Here is an 18,837-nt window from a genome sequence, read left to right on the forward strand (position 1 = left end):
GGCAGGGAGACTTAGATTCGAAGATTTGATAGAGTCTCAGGGGCTGGATGGGGTGTGCGAGGCACCTCTGAAAGGCAGGGGATGTAAAGGAGCAGACTCCCCGGAGGGGGTGCTTTGCATTCAGGACCCCTCTGGACATCAGGACCCCACAGAGGCACCACAAGTGGGCACAAGACACCTGCAGCTGGGGACCCACCCCCAGGCTCTCACTGCAGCCAGGCAGGTTCATGTCGGTTTTATTTTTTCAAAACAAAACTAAAAATCACCACTCAAAATATTTGAGAAGACTGCTCAATCACACTTAGAAGCTTTATGTCATGTGCAGCCAGAAGGTCACAGACGAGAGCGTGTGGCCTTGCTCAGACCCTGGCAGCCCCAGACGCTCGCAGGCTCCCTCCCGGCAGCCTCCACGACTGTTCTCCGCGCTGCAGTCTAGGTGGCAGGACGGCCAGCCCGAGTCGGCTGAGGTGGTCAGCAGAGACTAGAAGACACTTCCGTTCTCCGCTGGGCTTCTGATTAGACCGCCTGGAGCCTCCCTGCCCTGTGAGAGGTCCAGAAACGTCCACAAGGCAAGCAGGCAGGCCAGAGCCCAGGTGCCGACGCGGTCAGAATGACGACGCGGTGTCCTGGCCAGGAAGGGCTGACATCCACTTGTGCCCATGGGGTCAGAGGGTAGAGAACCCGACGTGGTGTCATCATCGCTCGTGCTTCATGTTGGCTTCGCTTCGCTCCAAGGTGACCCCGTTGCCATTCCGAGGCCCTTCCTTCTTGTTCCAGTCCTTTTCAGTGTAAAACTCGGCTAGCACAGGGCAGTGTTCAGAAGCCACCCCGCCCCAGGACCAGTTATCCGGAATCCAAGGGTTCGTGAGGCCTTCTCTCACAACAGCGCAGTGACCTGAAGGGAGAGGGAAAAAGAGACCCAGAAATCAGGATGGGGGTGTGGGGGGCAGAGTCACAGGCTGGCAGGTGGAGACCAGCATTGCAGGTGGGCAGGGCTGGGTTCCCCGACAATACCCCTCAGTTGTCTGGCTGGCCGTGCACACCACACATCTCGGGCAATCTGATCCTCTGGACCATGAGGGTTTACCATTTCGGCACTGAAACTACGAGTCCAGGCCACCTGCGCATTCACACACCCGTCAGCATGGCTGGCTGCCGCCTCCCCACACACCCCTTCTCATCGGACCAGCAAGAGTAAGTGACACAGGGACACATGTCTCACAAAGATGTTTAAAGCGAAGGTCCTATTTTACAAAGCAAAGACAATAAGGGTGGTGGTGAGGGGGCAGGAATCAGTTCTATAAAAAGGGTAAAAAAGGGAACGTTACAGAGGTTTATGAGCAAGGAAAGGCATCTAAAAAATAAAAATTTAGAACTAGTATAGGAAGCAGGAGGCACATGTGGAAAACAGTAACAGAAATAGTTACAAAAGCCAGTACAGAGCTTAGAAAGCACTGCTGCGGCCCCAGTGAGGAGGGAGGTCGCGGTCAGTGTACGTGGACCCAGGCCTGGTTCTGGTTTGAGCTGTGGCCTGCCTGGCCTGCCCGGCTGTCTTGGTGTGAAACTGCCTCCCGCCGGCCTGCCTGGCAATCAGGGCACTTCTGCAAACGGCGTCTCACCTAGTTTCACGATTGTCACTTCTCTCATCCTCCGGGTGCTCCCACACCACAGTCCAACAGGAAACCAGGGTCCAGGACTGGAAATTCTCGTCCTAAGGACCTCAGCCGTGGCTGCATGTCAGTCACACAATGGACCCCAGAACTGGTACTTTTTAAATGTGTAAATGTTTTCAGAAGTATAACGGGCAGCTGCTGGTGTTTATAAAGCTTCCAGGCAGGACTGAGAACCAGGGTTCTTGTTTTCCAGCAAAAGACCCTACTGTTTCTCCCATATATCCATATTTCTAACTGTTTTCTGACCCAAAACAGTAATCTCAGAAGGTTACTGGTTTGGGGGCCGGGCCTGCTTTTCAGTGCTGAGATTACCCACCATACCCTAGTCCTTGCGGGCTCCTGTCTAAATACTTCTCCCATCCTATTGTGACAATATGTGACATGTCTGCTCACCCCTAATTGCGGCTCCTCAGGCCACTGAGTGTCGGTAAACCCCAGGCCACAACACAGCACCTGAAGGTGACAGAGCTCGTGGAATGTTTTGCCTGATTGACCGAGGGTCCATAAATTAGCATAAGTTATCAGCTCATTTCTGAAGAGGGTCTCTGCTAGCCTATAACCAACTCTGCCGGGGACACACTCAGTGTACCCTTGTTGTAGACCAGTGAGTGCCTTTTAATTATTCCTCACACCCACCTTCCTTCTTAAAAATGGCTCAGTTTGGATGATAATTATATAGTCACCTAAAGGATAACCCCATAAATGCCCACAGAGGAAGTAAGATAACTCCTGACTCCTGTTCAACCCCAGCAATCCGGAACTGTCAGTTCAGACAGGTTTCAGGAGAAAGAACCAGTGGCGCCTGCCTTACCTGTGAAAACCTTCTTCAGGCTTTTACTGACCCAGATGTTGTCCAGAGACTTGGAGCCTTGAGGGTTCTTGGTGCTGATGTTTGTGAAGGTGTGTGCAGAGATCAGGCTGTGGAATTTTTCTTTCCTCAAGATATCATAGTCACTGCTGTCTGGCCCCTGGCCGAAATCCCCTAAAACAACCACGTCTTTCTCTCCTGGAAGTGGAAGAAAGACAATCGGGAATGGACGAGGTGGAGGGAAGTGCATGCACCCAACGCTGAATGCAGCCCGTGCATGTGGGTCGCAATTCTCTGATGCATCTGCCCAGCGTTAGGACTGTGGTGTGGTTCTCATTCTCCCAGTTTTTCCAAATTCCTTCCGCAAAAAACCTTTAAAAGTAGGTAACAGACTTGGAAATGGGGGGCAGTGTGATACAGAGAGCTATTGTAGCTTACGTGTTCCAAATATCACAGCAGAAAAAGGCCTAAGGGTCTTGTTTAGAGTTAATGGAAGCTCAACAAACATTTATTGAGCACAAAGGGAAGACCACGTGAAGACCCAGGGAGAAGATGGCCATCTACGAGCCAAGGAGAAAGGTCTCAGAAGAAACCAACCCTGCTGACACCTTGATCTTGGATTTCCAGCCTCCAGAACTGTGAGAAAATAACTTTCTGTGGCATAAGCCACCCAGTCTGTGGTATTTTGTTATGGCAGCCTTAGCGGACTAATACAGGGCCAAAGTAGAGAGCTTTTCTCCTTACAATATTTTCAACGTTTCTCCCATGGTTTGATTTACACTAGCAAGTGAGATAGTAATGAAGAATTTCCCAAGTGAGCAGACATTCTGAAAAGACATGGACCCCAGCTAAGCTCTGAGGGATTTCCATCAACTGCTCAGCCATCACTATTTTGTCTCAAGGTTCCCTTCAGGGAGCCATGCTACCAGGAGCAGCGTTTCTCAAGAAGGGAAGAAATCTAAAGTGAAATGACAGAAGCCACCAGCAGAGGGCACGCGTGCACTGCAGATTACCCTCCTCTAGGGGACGTGATTGGATGGAAGACTTTCCTGCAGCTCCATTGTGTACCAAGAGATGTACCCCACAGACTCGATCCGGACAACCTTGGCACCCAGAGCAGCGTGAGCCTAAGCTGTCTTGAGAAATCACTGCCAACTTCCAACAGGAAAGCTGACTTGAGAATAATACTGACTACATCTCATACCTGGCCAGTGTTAATGACTATCCCTTGAACCCTTTCTGTCGGCCAGACCCTCTCTGCGGAGGCTCCAAGAGGTTGACGGGCTCGCCCAAAGTCACTGAGTCAGCCCTCAAGTGCAGGGCTCTTAACATAGAGCTAGAATGTTAGAGTCACGAGGACACGGGCGGCTGTTCACTGGAAAATCCCAGGTGCCTGGCACACTGGCTGGTACAGCACCTGCTCGATAAACACATGCGGACTAAACGGGCGAATGGAAACCTCAGAACTAAGGTGCAATTTACTTCTGAAAGAAAAGAAGAGAAAGATGCTACATTTATCGATGACCAAGGAAAACTGAAGGTTATAAAAGACGGAGGCAGAAGGTTCACTAGAATGAGAGACTTTCACTGGAACGTAGACCTGAAGAAGTTCAGGCTGAAAAGGACAATTCTGAAACCAGGAGAGATAGAGGCTGGTTGTCCAGGGTCAATAAACCCAGATCTGTGTAACTTCAGGAATGAAAATTAACAACTCTTTCTTATTTTTTATTTATGAAAATAAATAGCTCTCTTTTCAACAGGATTTTTACAACTCATCCTTCGGTTAAGTCGGCAATGGTGATGCCATCGAGACAGTTCTTATCACTGAGAATCTCAGATGTGCAGAGGCCTAAATTCTCCCAGAAAGTTTCCCCTTGGGTTGGGCTGCTTAGTTGTTCCCTTGGTTCCCAGAAGTGAAAAGAGAATGATTGGGGCCAATTTCCTCGAGTTGCTAGATTTATAAAATGTCAGTGACGTTAACAGAAGCCGGTCCCCACTGAGGGATGGTCCTACGCAGATGCCAAGCGGTAGTTAGAGACTCTGTGGCCTGTATCACTCCCGCAGAGCAAGCCCCGCGGGGTCTCAGAGGAGAAAATTCCATCAGACGACTAGTGCAATACAACTGACGTCATCCTGGACGCACATTCCAGATCAAGGCAGAAAGGCCCCAAGTTTGCTCATGAAATCAGTTCTATTTGCTCTGATAGGAGCCTGGAGAATAAGGGTTTAGTCTTTGTTTCAGCTGAACTGCCTATGCCGATTGATTTACCCGGTTGCACCTTGGGCCGACTGGAGCACTTCCTGAATCCTTGTGTCTGTTGTGTCAATAGTCAACAATGAAGTACCAGTTACAAGCAGGCGACGTGAGGCCCTGTCCATCCCTGGACATGTCAAGGCCAAGCCAGGCTGTGCGTCAACAGTCCCTTGGTGACTTGGAACACTAACCTGCCCAGCTTTTCTGATGAAACCCTGACCACTCCCTGGATATCAGAAAACAACAGTGAGTGCCTAAGGTTATCAGAGGAGATACAACTGGCATCTTCCCTCTCTGCTTCCACGGAAAGGAAAGGAAAGCTTGAGGTTGAGAACAATAGAAATGGCCACAGATTTGAAAAGCTATCAAGTCCTAGTTTTTAATAGCTTAGAGACTAACTGCAGGTGAACGATTTCCCACGTAGCTGTTCCTTTTTTAGCCCAAAGACTCATCGTTTAAGTAGAACACTGGTTGTAGCACAGCCTGGTGCAAAATGTAAGTGGCAGATCAATATTCCGAACAGTGAAAAGATGGAAACAACCCAAGTATCCATTGACCGATGGATAAATAAGCAAAATGTGGTGTGTGTGTGTGTGTGTGTGTGTGTGTGTGTGTACACAATGGAATAGTGCTTGGCCTTAAAAAGAGGAAGTTCTGGAAGTTCTGCTACAACACAGAGGAAATTGGAAGACATTAGGCTAAATGAAATAAGCCAGACACAAAAGGACAAATAGTCCACGATTCCACTTATATGAGTTACACAGAGTAGGCAAATTCATACAGATAGGAAGTGGAACGTTGGTTGCTGGGGACTCCGGGGGGGCGGGGGTGTAGTGGGAAGAAGGGGAGTTAGTGTTGAAGGGATACAGAGTTTCAGTTTGGGAAGATGAAAAAGTTCTGGAGATGGATGGTGGTGATGGTGGTCAAACAGTGTGAATGTGCTTAATGCCACTGAGCTGTAGGTTAAGATAACTAAATTCTATATTATGTATATTTTACTACAATGGAAAAATCTTTAAATGTAAGACTATAGTTTGACAAAACTATTTTTGAAGCCGAATCTTCATGAATCACCCATTGTGAGGGGCCAATTTAACAAGGAAAAGGCTTAGAAAGCTAGAGAATATGGCAGAGAATTCCAGGCTGTAAAGCCTCACCCAGAGAAGGTCAGCACTCCAAAAAACCACACCAAATTGAAAACACCCTTCTTTACAGCTGTGTTAACTTTTCCTTCTGGTAAACCACACAAAAAAACACTTTTGTGTTGTTGGGGGCAGAGCATGGGAAACAGAGAGCCCACCTTCCTTCTGAAGTTCTGCTCTTTTAATGTTCTCTTAATACCTCTGATAGTTTTGAAGTCAACTCATGTCCGCTGAGCACCTACTATGTGCTTGATCCTTCCACAGTTACCGAGCCCCCAGGCTCCCTGTAAGGTTAGTACCATCAGTTCCCCATCAGACGGAGCTTGGAGGGGTGTGGTGCTTGCTGAGGTCCTACAACTGCCAAAGGAGCTGAGGTGATAACCCAGCTTCCCCGAGAGCTTCCGGGCTCTTCAGCACGATCCGTACCCCACCCACCAGGGAGAAAATCTCAGTGTACTGCTCATCAGGACTTTCCTACGCCCCTTGTCACCAGCTGTCTCACAAGAATAGCAACTGCAAATCTGCAGGTGGCACCACCACAGTGGCACACGTGAGGCAGTTGAACACAGGATGAGTTGTCACGGGAGGGTGTCATCAATTATTTTTCCCCCTAATCAATTCTGTCAAAGAAGAGGCACAGAGCCATACTGCGGAACGTGCACGCCAGGCCCACAGAGAAAAATGTCACCATGCACACGGCTGGCCAGGCTGCAGAAGATGCGGGAGGTGTGAGCGTCTCCTGTGCCTTCACGGTGCATTGCTGTTGACAGCACGGCCAGCCGAAGGGGTGGGGAGACACTGGGAAGAGGCCACACCACCAGCCTGCCCTGCAGGAGTGGGGGCTGTTGGCCCAGCCACGGAGAAAGTTGCCTACCTTTCAGCGTTTCCTGCAAGGTCTGTGCGAAGCTGGCTAAGCGGTGGCTGTCACTGTGATTCTTGCTTGGATTCTCACCCCCAGGGAGGGTCAGGGTTGCCAGGTGGAGGTTCACCAGGGTCAGGTCATTACTTCCCACCTGGACGAGAGGAAACAAAGTGTCAGGGATGGACTTAGAGGCCATTTCCTGTATTCGTCAGCACCCACTCACGAATAGCCCCACACACAATGGTGCCGACAGTAAACATAAGGCTGGCTCCCACCCAGGACACAGTGCATGACAGTCACCATAAGTTTGTCCAGGCACTTGCGGGACTGAGACCTCGTTTGTTTTATCAGTCCACCCCCTTACACGGCACCCCCGCTCCTCCTTATGGCCGGAACATGGCACATCTGGAAATGTCAGGGGTTTTTTCTCCTCCTGAGCAACTGTAAAGGAGGAGAATGAGGTCTGGCAGATGGCTGTTAAAAAACACCTGGGGCTCTTACCTGCAGGACCAGCCTGCATCCCCCTGCCAGGACCCTGTGCTGGGAACTACTTCCTGCTCCTCCCATCCCCACCATCCCACCCACCCCGTCTGAGCTCTTTTCTCTCTGGAGACACTGCCCAATATTCACTTTCACCAGATTTCAAACATGTTGTGAACCAGAGCTGGCCACGCTGGCAGCAGAGGCTCTGCCCCAGTCCTGCGTCCCCATGCAGGGCCGTGGGTACAGGCACGCAAGGTGAAGACAGAGTTGGTGTCCTGAGCACAGCAGCATTGCTCAGCTGCTGGGGTTTGGCAATCCTGCCTTCAGTTTGTCATGGCAACAAACAACAAACACTGCTGGAAGACGGGTGATGCAGGGGGAGCCCCTGGGAAGTAGCAGCTGCCCAGTTGTCTTACAGATGTGACCCCAGTTTGCCACCACCACCACCCAGCTGGGAGAGCTGCAGCTGGGGCTCTGACCACAGGGAAACCCCGCCTGGAGAGGGAAGCCATATCTCTGTGCTGTATCTGCCTGCCCACGAGTGTGACATGAAGAGGCTGAGCGCCTGCCTGGGGGACTGCTTTATTTAGAGGATTTGGGTCAATCATTCGTGACAGGTGAGCATTTTCTCATTGGCCATTAAAAACAGCCTGCAAAGCCAGTAACCACTTTACATAAAAAAGAGACCCAAGTGTCGTTAGGTTGTAAAGATGATACCTGGCTGGTTTACACATCAGTATCACAAGTGCAACCGCCAGACACCCCCAGGTATGTGTGTGCTCATGGAATCCCAGCAACTCCACAACTACAGGTGTGAAAGGGGCAGAAACTGGGGTGAGATCCCAACCAGAGGCAACACATCCCCCCACACATGGGCTGGGGTTTGAGCATCTCTCAGGCTCCAGAACTGCTCAGGAGCACACAGAGTGGGGACGTCCTAAATGCCCAGTGGGTGGCTCGCTTGGCTCTGTTGCAAGAGACCACTCTTGCCCCACCCTGTGCTTCCACAAGTAAGTGCTATGCAGTAAGGTCAACTGATTGCCGACTTGGTGATCTGTTCTGGCTGCTGGCCTCTCCTCTGTCCTGCAGCCCAGCGTCTGACTGGCTGCTGTTCATTAACTCTTCCCAGGGGCATCCAGGAATCGGGGAGAGAGCTCAGCTCAGTGCTCATGACTCTGGTGACACACAGACTCACACGTGGGTGAGGGCTCTTCTGGAGATGTCAGTTATGGGGCTGGTCCCACAGCCCAGAGGCTCCTCCTGACACCCCTCCAAACCCAAATGATCCCAGTTCTGCTGCCCTCTCGCCAGTGCTTTCTAAGCGCTGGACCCCATTAACCAGTGCCAGGAGGGCTGAAAAAGCTCTCAAGGGACTTTTGAAAAACGGGCAGTCCTGGGCCCTGTCCCAGAAAGTCTGGGGTAGCGCCAGGAACCCCTGATTTTAAGGACATCTCCCCCAAGTGACTTTGATGTGTGTCAGGTCTGGGAGCCAGCCACCTGATCTCCTTCCTGCCCAGATGGAGAGATGGAGTCTGAGCCCCCCCCCCGCCCCCCCCCATCCCTCTCATTCCTGCCCTGGACAAGCTCACCAGCCAAGGGAACCCCAGGAGTGAATAAAATCAAGGCAAACAGGCTTCTCTGGCTCACAGCATCAAAGGGGACTTTGTTTTCCTTTTCAGAAGAAGTGGACCTTCCCCGTGATAATGGAGTGGGTACCTTGAAGCGAGCGAGGTAGGGGCTTGGAGCTGTGGGCTTCCCCAGCCCGTTGCCAGGCCAGCTCTCCTGCGAGGCAGCGGCAGCGTCTCTCAGCTCCACCCCCGCTGAGGCGTCCCACAGAAATCCCACGAACCCGGCCCCCTGTGGGAGAAGAGGGGGCGTTAGTTTGGAGAGGGGTCTTTTTTGGGGTTGGGGGCAGAGGCAGGAGAGGCCAGGAGGAGACAGCAGAAGAAGCAGGCTCTGTGCGGAGTCACAAGGTGACAGGCACAGGGCTGTGTCTGAAGGGAAGGCTCACCAGAAAGCCAGCGGTGCTTCCTTGTTGCCCGCCCCCATTTCCCACACCTCCCATTTCCTCCATTCCACGAGCTTTCCAAACAGCCACAGATGCCTGTGCGCTTCTCTTTCTGTGGGCAGGGGGTGAGGGGAAGCCTAGACTGTTCCCGCAGGTATCTTTTCAATCATCACATGCCATGAGGTAGCCACTGGTACTCCCCGCTACCAGATGAAGACTCAGCTGCTCAGAGAGGTTAAGTAACTTTCCTAAAATCCCACAGCTGCTAAATGACAACGCTGACAATCAACTGTACGACTCCAAAGGGTGGGTTTGCTTCCTGATTAGCTGCCACTTACAACAAATGGTGCCTGGCACCTAGTAAATTCTCGCTAAATATTTGCTGGATGCATGGAGGTCGGGGCTAACAGTCCCAGTGGTGGGACTGGTCACCTCACAGGTGCACAGGGCCCCATCCTGGGGTCTGAAGCCCCAGAGCCGGAGCTGAGAGGGACAGTGAGTGGGGCAGACAAAGAGGGTGGAGTCGGCACGGTCCCTGGGCCTGGTGCTGAACCCCTGCCATGTCTGGGGCCTTGTGGAAAGAGGAGAGCCCCTCACCCCCACCCCATCCTAAACCTGTGGGATCAGCAGCGTCACCCGAGGGGCCAGCGATGCTCACTTGCTCCTTGTGAAAAAAGAGGAAGTGGCTTTGCACAACCTGAGTGGCCTCCACCGAGTCCCCAACTTCAGCTGGGGTCCCAGCCCCACGTCCGGCTGGGCTCAGCACCGGACTGGATGGGCACGTGTTGTAGAGGAAGGAAGAAGGAGCCGGGGAACAGGGTTCTGCCTGCTGCGCACGTGTACACGTCACAAGATCGGCTTGCGCACCCACGGGAGCGAGTGCTAGTTTAAGAACCGGAAGACCTGCGTCTCCGTGCCGCCTGTGTCACTCCGTCATGGGAGCGCGTGTGAGCTGGACCGTTTTTCTGAACCTGTTTCCCCAGGCGTCCAGTGAGGGAAGTAGGATTTGCCCTGTAAGCTCTGGAGGGTTATCCCCCACTTACTGTTTCCCAAGGGTGGTGTCAGAGTGACCTCCCTAAAGTGCCACTCAGGTCACCTTCTGCTTAAGAACCTTGTGCGGTTCCCCCCGCCCATGGCCCGAGCCGCCCACCCAGCAGGCACCGTCCTGCAAACGCTGCCCCTACCCCTGCTCACGTGTGTTCCCAGCAGTACAGAGCCTTCCTTCTTACTGCCCTCCTGGGGGCCTTTCCCAGCCCCCCGCCCACTCAGGCGGGCCCCCCCCTCCACAAGAGCAGCTACACCTCAATGTGAGGTGCGGGAGTGGTCAGGCCACAGGTTGCTAACGGGGTTCGGGCCTGAGCCCCACCTCGCATGGGCTAGGTGACTTTTGGAGGGACAGATGGAAAGCGCCTGGATGTCTTTTCAGGCACTGGACAGACAGCAGCTGCTGTGACCACTTTCTCATGTTTGTCTCAGCTGCAGGCTGAACTTGTATGATTTGCAGATACAGGCTGTTAGACCATGTTTAAACATTTTGGGGTTATCTGCCCATATTTAAAATTCAGGAAATCTCACAAGAAAATCTAGATATTTGCATGTTTTGAGAAACCAGGAGATGTGTCCACACTGGGCCCATAAGCGTCCCTGGCAGCAGCTGGCTAGGCCTGGACCCAGCTGCATGCAGCCTGAGCCAGGTGTGAGCCAGCCCAACGTCTCCGCCAGGGCCCGGCTTGTGCTTTGTGGATGAAGCATTCCAGGCACATTATCTTTCTGAATCCTCCAGCCACCCTGTGCGTTAAGGAAGGGGTTACTGCTCCCATTTTACAGATGAAGGAATTGAGGCTGAGAGGTTGAAGTGGTTTGAACTCGGGCCTCCCCGCAACTACAAGCTATTATTGTTCAATGGCTTTGACACCCCAATAGGGAGTAGGGTTTCCTGTCTTGTCCCTCCAACAAGCTAAGTTCCTGGAGGGAGGGGGTCTACTAGGCTCAGTTTGAGGACCCCCACCCCTGGGCTTACTTAAAGTAAAACTAAGAAGGGCTGGCTCACTAGGTCTGCTTTCCTCACCATATAACCCAGGCATATAACCCAGGGCCTGGCATGTAATGACCTTTCTAATGATTTGTTGCATGGAATGAATAAAGAGTATTGTAAGGGCCTCGTGAACCTGCATACATGTAAAGTGCTATTTACAAAAAAAGCAAGGTGGTGTTATGATTTCTATGTGGACTAAGAAGGGGCAGCCAAGGGCTAGAGTGGTAAAAACTTTACCAGTTTTCATTTCCAGCCGCCAAAAAATAAAACCCAGAGAAATAAGATGTGTATCATATTTTTTAGTAGCCAAAAAGAGGGCTTACTGTCGATAAATGACTGGATACTTTTAATCCAGTATACATTTATAATTTAAGAGCCTCAAATCTCAATATCACTCATATAAGTGCAATTCATGTGTGTTTGTAAGCATATTCGGTATACCAAATTGGAGACAAAAATGTAACATTTGCATTTATAGGAAAATTATGTGATGACACAGTTTCCAACTCATGATTGACTAACAAAAGTCTATTTTAAATGAGCAAAAACTGGTCTTGTATGACATATAAGAGTGAAAATGTATACATACAGCCACATGAGTGATACTAATGAAAGAAAATCCAAAATTAAAATCTGCTGCAATTGCCACCGAACACTCCACGTGCACAGTTACCACCGAGAGCAAACGCCTCACGCATGACTCAAGTGAACCTGAACTTTTCAGCCATCAATCAACGACGGGCTGGCTCTCCACGAACTTGGCAGAGGTGGGAAGAGGTTATGAGGACCAAGGGCAGAAACACCCCATTTGCTACTTGGCTCCAGACTGGATTTCTCCTGTGCTCCCAACACCCAAACTCCCATTTCCACCTTGGCAGCAGTCCATTCCCGATCTAACCACGAACTGAGAACCAGGCGGCATTTTTAAATGAATGGCAAAAATGGGCAGAAAGACAAGACTTGCATCAGGGATATTAGCAAAGGAAAAATTTAAATGTCTGTGATTAGGAAAAAGGAAGCTTCAATCAAGTGGAAAGAATATATATTTATATGTGGTCCTGGGATGCGGAGGACAGCACAGGAATAGAGTCAAGGGAACGGTAACAGCTATAGACGATGTCAGAGGGGTAGTAGATTGGGGGAGGGGTTATCACTTTGTGAGGTGTGTAAATGTCTATTACATTGTTTTGTACATCTGAAATTAATTTTTAAAACAAGTGGAAAGAAAAGGCAAGCTTTGCAGAGGAGGGTACCTTCTGGAGCTGAGTCGAGGGTGTGTCAGCAACGACAGCCTTCCAGCATCCCCGGGGCCCCTTCCACTTGCGGATGTTGGGCAGGATCGGCTGGTTTAGCTCCGTGCAGAACTGTAAAGACAGCAGGAGTAGGTATGTGTTCCCTCCTAAAGCTGGCGGGGGCCTGAGGAGCCAGGCAATGCGTGGTCCTGACTCATCGGCCTTATTCAGAGACTGCTGGGGCTTTACCCCGTGTTCTCAAAAGCCAGGGTCTGCGAAGACCCAGGGGACTACACCCAAGCACCACAAATTAAAAACCAAACTGTCCAGCTACAAAACCCATAAATCTCGTCGGAGGACTCCTAGTTCATAGCAGGCAATTCTCTTTGTTGCATTCTAGCACAAATTGTTCAAAATGAGCTGTCAGAATCCTTTTCATCCTTGTAAAAACCGGTGAATTCAAGGTCCAAGGAGGGTCTAGATCAGTATCTGAACGCAGAGGAAACAAGGTGACTAATGGTGGTCTTGTCTGCCTGGGGCTTTGCTGAGGGGTGCAAAAACTGACCCCCGCTTCACCCTGAACTACCATATTGTTCACCTGGATTTTCTTCTGAGAGGAAAGCGCTACTACTGGGGCTACCACACCCCAGGTGTTTGCAAGGTGTACTTCTTTTTGGTCACATGTGTTCCACCAACCGGGCGTGGAAATCGCAAAGCAATTCTATCACCAAGGCAAAGCAAAATTGCCCAGGAAAAGTAAAACAGGGAGTCGAAAAACGACCGATTTCAAAGTATGTAGACCAGTTCCTCTAACTCATGCCCCAAACACAACCCTACCTCCCGGGGTTGGTTCTTTTGAAGGGTTCCCAGAATTTGTCAGATTTGGGCTCAGTTTCGGAGAGGTTCCAACATCTGGTACCACCCCTTCCTGATGACACCCTCTCGTCTGTCTCTTTGCTTTGTGCACCTCGGACACTCCACTCACCTTCTGGCTTCCTTCTGAGTGCATCACCGCTATCTCTTCAATGAGCTGCCCTTCACTAATCTCACCACCACCTCTGCTTCCTCTATCCCAAAGGTCCCCAAAGGTGGACCTGCAACTCAGATTTCTCTCCTAAGTGTTGAATTGTATTTCAACCACTGGACCTAACCTTTCCATCTGAAGGTCTCCATAGAACCACAAGCCCAGCAGGTCCCACAGGAACATGCCATTCCCCTGTCTGACCCTGTGCCCATCTCAGTTCCTGGCATTTCCTCCCAGCTGCTCTGTCTCTTCCCTCTCCTCCCACATCCCATTTCTCACCTGACGCAGCCCAATGATTCTGCTGTCACATGTGTCTCCCGTCCCACTGTTATCTGTCTCAGAGCCCCGTCTTCCAGCAGGAATTCTAAGAAGTCTCCCTGCCTCTCTATCATTCGATCCACCTGGTAAGCTGTGATGGCCACGCTGATGCACCACCCCTGTGGTTCTCTAAGTGTGGTCCAGGGCCCAGCCACACCAGCACCACCTGGGAACTTGGCAGGACTTCTTTGGACCCACCCCAAACCTCCTGGAAAGGCCCAGCAATCTGTGTTTCCATAAGATCTCTAGGTGATTCCGATGCCTCCTGAGGTTTGAGGGCCATTGCAGCTGCGCAGACCCTCCCCAAGCATCCACCCCAGCTCAGAGCTGGACTGTGGGCAGACAGCATCGCCGGCAGCCCTCTCCAGGGACGCTCAGCTGCGGAGAGCGCGTTCGTGCCCAGGTTCCTTGGTGGCTCACACCCAAGAGCTGAGAGATGCCAGCGTCTAACGGTCTGGTCTTTGTTCCCATGCTGCTTACACCACAAGCGGAGGCAAGGTACTCAGCCAATCATTTCTACAGCGACAAGCACTGTGGAGAAAATGACATGGGGCAAGGGGGACAGAGAGCTGGGAGGCCTCCTTTAGGCACCGTGCTAGGAGTTCTGCTGATTTTACAGTTAGCTGTTTCAGTGTCTGCCTTTCCTCAACAGCGGACACCATAGGGCAGGGAGTGTACCTGAGTCACCTTTATAAAACCCACCTGGCACAGAGGACAGTGCCCAGTGATGCCATCCAACCATCGGCTGGTGAACCAGGAAGGGGAGACCACAGTCTTCAAATCCACATAGAACAAACAAAAGGGGGGAACTGCTCCTTGGAGCTAAATATGGAAATAATTGCCTCAATTTTAACCTGACTTTGAGTTGGGAGTGTTCTCTCTGGATTGGGCCATCCATACTGCCAGGTGCCGGGTGGCTTGGACCACGTTGTTCCTGATGGGGCGTCACCTCGGATAAATTCCCTTGGCCAGCTGGTCCTGGCCGGTAGCCATCCTCGGATGGGAAATGAAGCACTTTGGAAAATGCAGCCAGAATTTATCAACTGTAACTTTAGGGATCCAGCGAGGAAATGCACTTCACAAAGGGTCCAATTTCCTGCTGGGGACTCATTTGCTTGCTGAGTGATTATCAGAGCTGAATCCAAGAATCACTAAAAAGAAAAGCAGCTCTCCACTGCCCATCTGGTGCTTCACTGTTCTCCACGCAGGGGGTCCCGAACCTGGCTGCTCACCCGAATCTCCCAGCATGCACCCTGGGAGGCTCTGGTTTTAAAAAGCCCCCAGGTTCTGGGGCCCACCTGCTGTGCTGGGAGGAGCTACCGTGTTTCCCGAAAATAAGTCTTAGCCAGACAATCAGCTCTACTGCGTCTTTTGGAGCAAAAATTAATATAACACCCGGTCTTATTTTACTGTAAGACTGGGTATAAAACATAACATAACATAACATAACATAACATAACATAACATAACATAAAAACACCCGGTCTTATTTTACTATAATATCGGGTCTTATATTAATTTTTGCTCCAAAAGACACATTAGAGCTGATTTCTGGCTACGTCTTATTTTCGGGGAAACACAGTACCTAGAGGCAGTCAGAAATCTCTTCTAGCCTCACCCTCCCAGGACCTTCAGATACCTGAAGACAAGTGAATCTCCCATGCACGCCCTAAATTCCAGCCCAACAGAAATAGTCCCATTCCAGGCAATGCCACCTCAATCGGCAGGGCCGGCAGTGTGAAGAGGTGACAGGATGGCACTGTTTTCGAGGTTCACCACTCACAGATGGTTTTTGGAACTCAAGTCGTGCTAGTCAAAGTGTGATCATCAGAATCATCTGGAAACTTGTTAAACATGCAAAGTCTCAGGCCCCACCTGGACCTACTGAATTAGAATCTCCAGGGTGGGGCCTGGAAATCTAGAGTCTAACAGCCCCTCCAGGTGACTCTGACACAGATTTAAAATTGGTGTTACTGGATGAAGGCAGAACACTCTCCTTTTTATGTTTTATATTTAAAAGCCTTTCCCTCACGTAAACTCCAGGAGACCTAAGGAACCATAAGTTCCTAAACCCCAAGGGCCATCTGTCTTTTGTGCATCAGAAGCCTTGCTCTTGAGACCCTCCCTCAGCCAAACAGTAGATCATCCCCCTCTGCCTTCTTCTTCCTTATGTCTTATTCTTGGAGACAACGAATAATTTAAGGGAAAAAGTGTTGATGGCTGAAAGCATTCTATGCCCCAATTTTCATGATCAGTGTTAGCTATGGGGTAGGTATTTCCTTCGATCTCTAGGACTGAAAAAAAGAATGGCCAGTGTGTTAACGTAGTTGCCTGTTTGCACTAACAGCTCACAGCAAACCGAATGAGGGGAGCACCTTTTAGAGCCTTGCTTCTCAGAGTGGGTTCATGACCCACAGCATGACTTTGCCTGGGAGTCTGTGAGAAATGCACACTCTCAGGCCCACCTCGGACCTGCTGCCCTGGGATCTGCATTTTCCCGGGATCCCAGGGTGATTGACAAGCTTTGAGAAGCCTGCTTCAGAGCCTTCCTGCTCTGTATACATCAGCCCCAGAGTCCCCAAAAGCCCCCGCGAGACAGACATCCTACCAGTTACTCCTGAGTAAAGTGCAGCACAGAAAGGTTAAAGCCAGGTTTGAGGTAACGTTCAAGACTACACAGCTGCAGTGTTAGCGGGAGGGTGTGAAGTGAGGTTTGTCTGCCGCCCCTACCTCCTGGGCCCACAGGTGGAACAGGTGCAGCAGGGCTGGCTCCAAGGGGTGGGGCCAGCCCCCAGTACCGGATCCGCACATCCTTCCTCCTAAAAATTTCCCAGGCAAGCAAAGCATCCTCTGAGAGCCCTCAAATCTGAACTCTGCCTTCAATTGTTTTATTTAGAACAGTTGGTTCTCTAATTTTGTGCTTTGCACAAATACCAGAAAGAAGAAATAATACTCTCATGTAAGTAAAAGTGGTTCACCAGGGCAGACAGGGTAGAAATGGAAAGGGGAAGGGAGGGGTGTGTGTGTGTGTGTGTGTGTGTGTGTGTGCGTGTTTGGAAAACAGTCTCTGGGGTAACTGTGATCTGCACCACTGGAATACTACTAAGCCCCCCCCTCCCCCCACGCTACTGGTGCTTCTAAAATGCCAGGGGCTAACCCACCACCTGCCTCCATTAAATTACACTGGTTCTAAACAAAACAGAAAGAAGCTCATAAATAGAGTATTTTGATGGGTGCCAGGTTGGGGGGGAAGGGTTGAGGGGATGGGTGAAGGGGGCGGGGGATTAAGATGTACAAACTGGTAGTCACAAAAGTTACGGGGATATAGGGTACAGTGTGGGGAATATCATCAGTAGTATTGCAATAACTATGTATGGTGGCAGATGGTACTGGATTTATCAGGGTGATCACTTCATAATGTATATAAATGTCTAATCACTGTGCTGTACACCTGAAACTAACATAATATTGTATGTCGACTGTAATTGAAAAATAAAAATTTTTTAAAATAAAATACTCAAGAAAAAAACAGAAAAAAAGAATTACACTGGTTCTTGTTTTTAAAACCACAGATTTGCGGCCCTCCTCCCTGACTGAACCAAAACCTCTGATATCAGGGCCGAGGTGTGCACCTCAGTTTGAGAAGCTCAGACAAGGCTAGACAACTGCTGATTTAGAACTCAGCCTTCATAGTGTTCATACCTATGGTCTGGAAAGACAGTTTTTATTACTAATATATATATATACACACCATTTTAGCTCGCCCACCCCACACCTTGAAAGCATCTGACTCTGGCTCTTTGCAGACAAACCTGTGGGATCACGTGCCACAGCATGGCACACGGCAGGCACGCAACAGATATGTGTTGAATGAATAAATCAAAGGGATGTTTCTTGGGGATCCAACCTTATGGCTTCTCCCTCCCAGGATATGTTATAAGAACTACCATGGGCTAGACTTGTTTCTCTAGCACAGGCCAAAGAGGGTAATAGTATCGTTCTTTAGCACCTCCTGCACAACCAGCTGGTCCAATGGCAGAACCAAATCCACCCCACCTCTCGGCTGGGCCATATGGAACCTCAAAGTCAGGAGTGAGAGAAGTGTAAAAATGGGAGAGGAAATACAAGATCCGCATAACCATTACAACTCCATTCTCCCTCTTTCTCTGTGACAATCACTGTGTGAACTCCACAAAGAAGCTGATTGTGTTGACAGGACATTGGGTTAACTTTCCAAAGATTTTTCCCCAAATGCAGAGTGGAGTCACTCTTCATAAAAACTGTCCTCTTTCCTTAACGTCCCCTCAGCCCCACCTGAAGACCCCTTGCAAAACTGCCTGGAATAAGAGCTTACTTTTAATAGGTAAAGTTTGGGTAAATCCAGTAATAGTAAGAAAACATGAGTGGCCAACAATCTAAAACCAGGGTAGCTTCTGAATCCTCTAAAAAATAGTCAGAGGGTGGAGGAATGTGGAGGGAAGGGAACCAAAATCTATTAAGTGCCAATCATCCGGCAGGCTCTTTCCATAGATTATCACAGTTAATCCTAGAGAACCCTGTGAGGCAGGTAATAACACTTCCATCTGACAGATGAGAAACCAAGGCTCAGAAAGGTAACATGGCAAGATCACTCACTGCCAGCCATGGGCCAGGCAGGATGAAAGCCCAAGTCTGGCTAACTCTAATGCCCAAGTGAACTTGGGAGAGCAGGCTCAGAAAACACGAGGTAAACCACCGTACTCATGTGACGGTCACTGCTCCACCTGCATCACACATTTTGAGTTCTCTGGAGCTACAAGCTGTACAACCACCACACTGCCAAAGCCAGTGTCACCATCACTGTGCAGGTTGCATGGGTCCTCGGGACACTGCTTTCCTAGGGAGGTCAACACATCGGACCATAGCCTTCCTCCTGGTCGGGCCACGTAGCCAAGGGTCTGGCGATTCGGAGGGCAGCCCCACCCTGAAAGCTGAGGACCCTTGAGAGAAGTAATGAGC

The 18,837-nt window shown here is 50.3% G+C and overlaps 1 protein-coding gene across 2 annotated transcripts in view; it reads right to left on the reverse strand.

The window, feature by feature from the left end:
- Positions 1-219: 219 nt before the first annotated feature.
- EEPD1 (endonuclease/exonuclease/phosphatase family domain containing 1) overlaps positions 220-18,837 on the reverse strand; it is a 95,547-nt gene continuing 76,929 nt past the window's right edge. Inside the window, exons 4-8 of one of the 2 annotated variants that reach the window (XM_019726319.3) lie at positions 12,519-12,629; positions 8,939-9,079; positions 6,752-6,890; positions 2,485-2,679; positions 220-895 (exon numbers count right to left, since the gene is read on the reverse strand). In XM_019726319.3, coding sequence (XP_019581878.3) covers positions 696-895; positions 2,485-2,679; positions 6,752-6,890; positions 8,939-9,079; positions 12,519-12,629 — 786 coding nt within the window. In that variant the 3' untranslated portion in view covers positions 220-695. The remainder of the gene's footprint in view (positions 896-2,484; positions 2,680-6,751; positions 6,891-8,938; positions 9,080-12,518; positions 12,630-18,837) is intronic. The other variant, XM_074340999.2, reaches the window with a different exon arrangement.

Source organism: Rhinolophus sinicus, chromosome 4 (assembly GCF_057876585.1).
Source record: "Rhinolophus sinicus isolate RSI-liver-muscle chromosome 4, RSI-T2T, whole genome shotgun sequence".
In the NCBI taxonomy this organism is placed as follows: domain Eukaryota; kingdom Metazoa; phylum Chordata; class Mammalia; order Chiroptera; family Rhinolophidae; genus Rhinolophus; species Rhinolophus sinicus.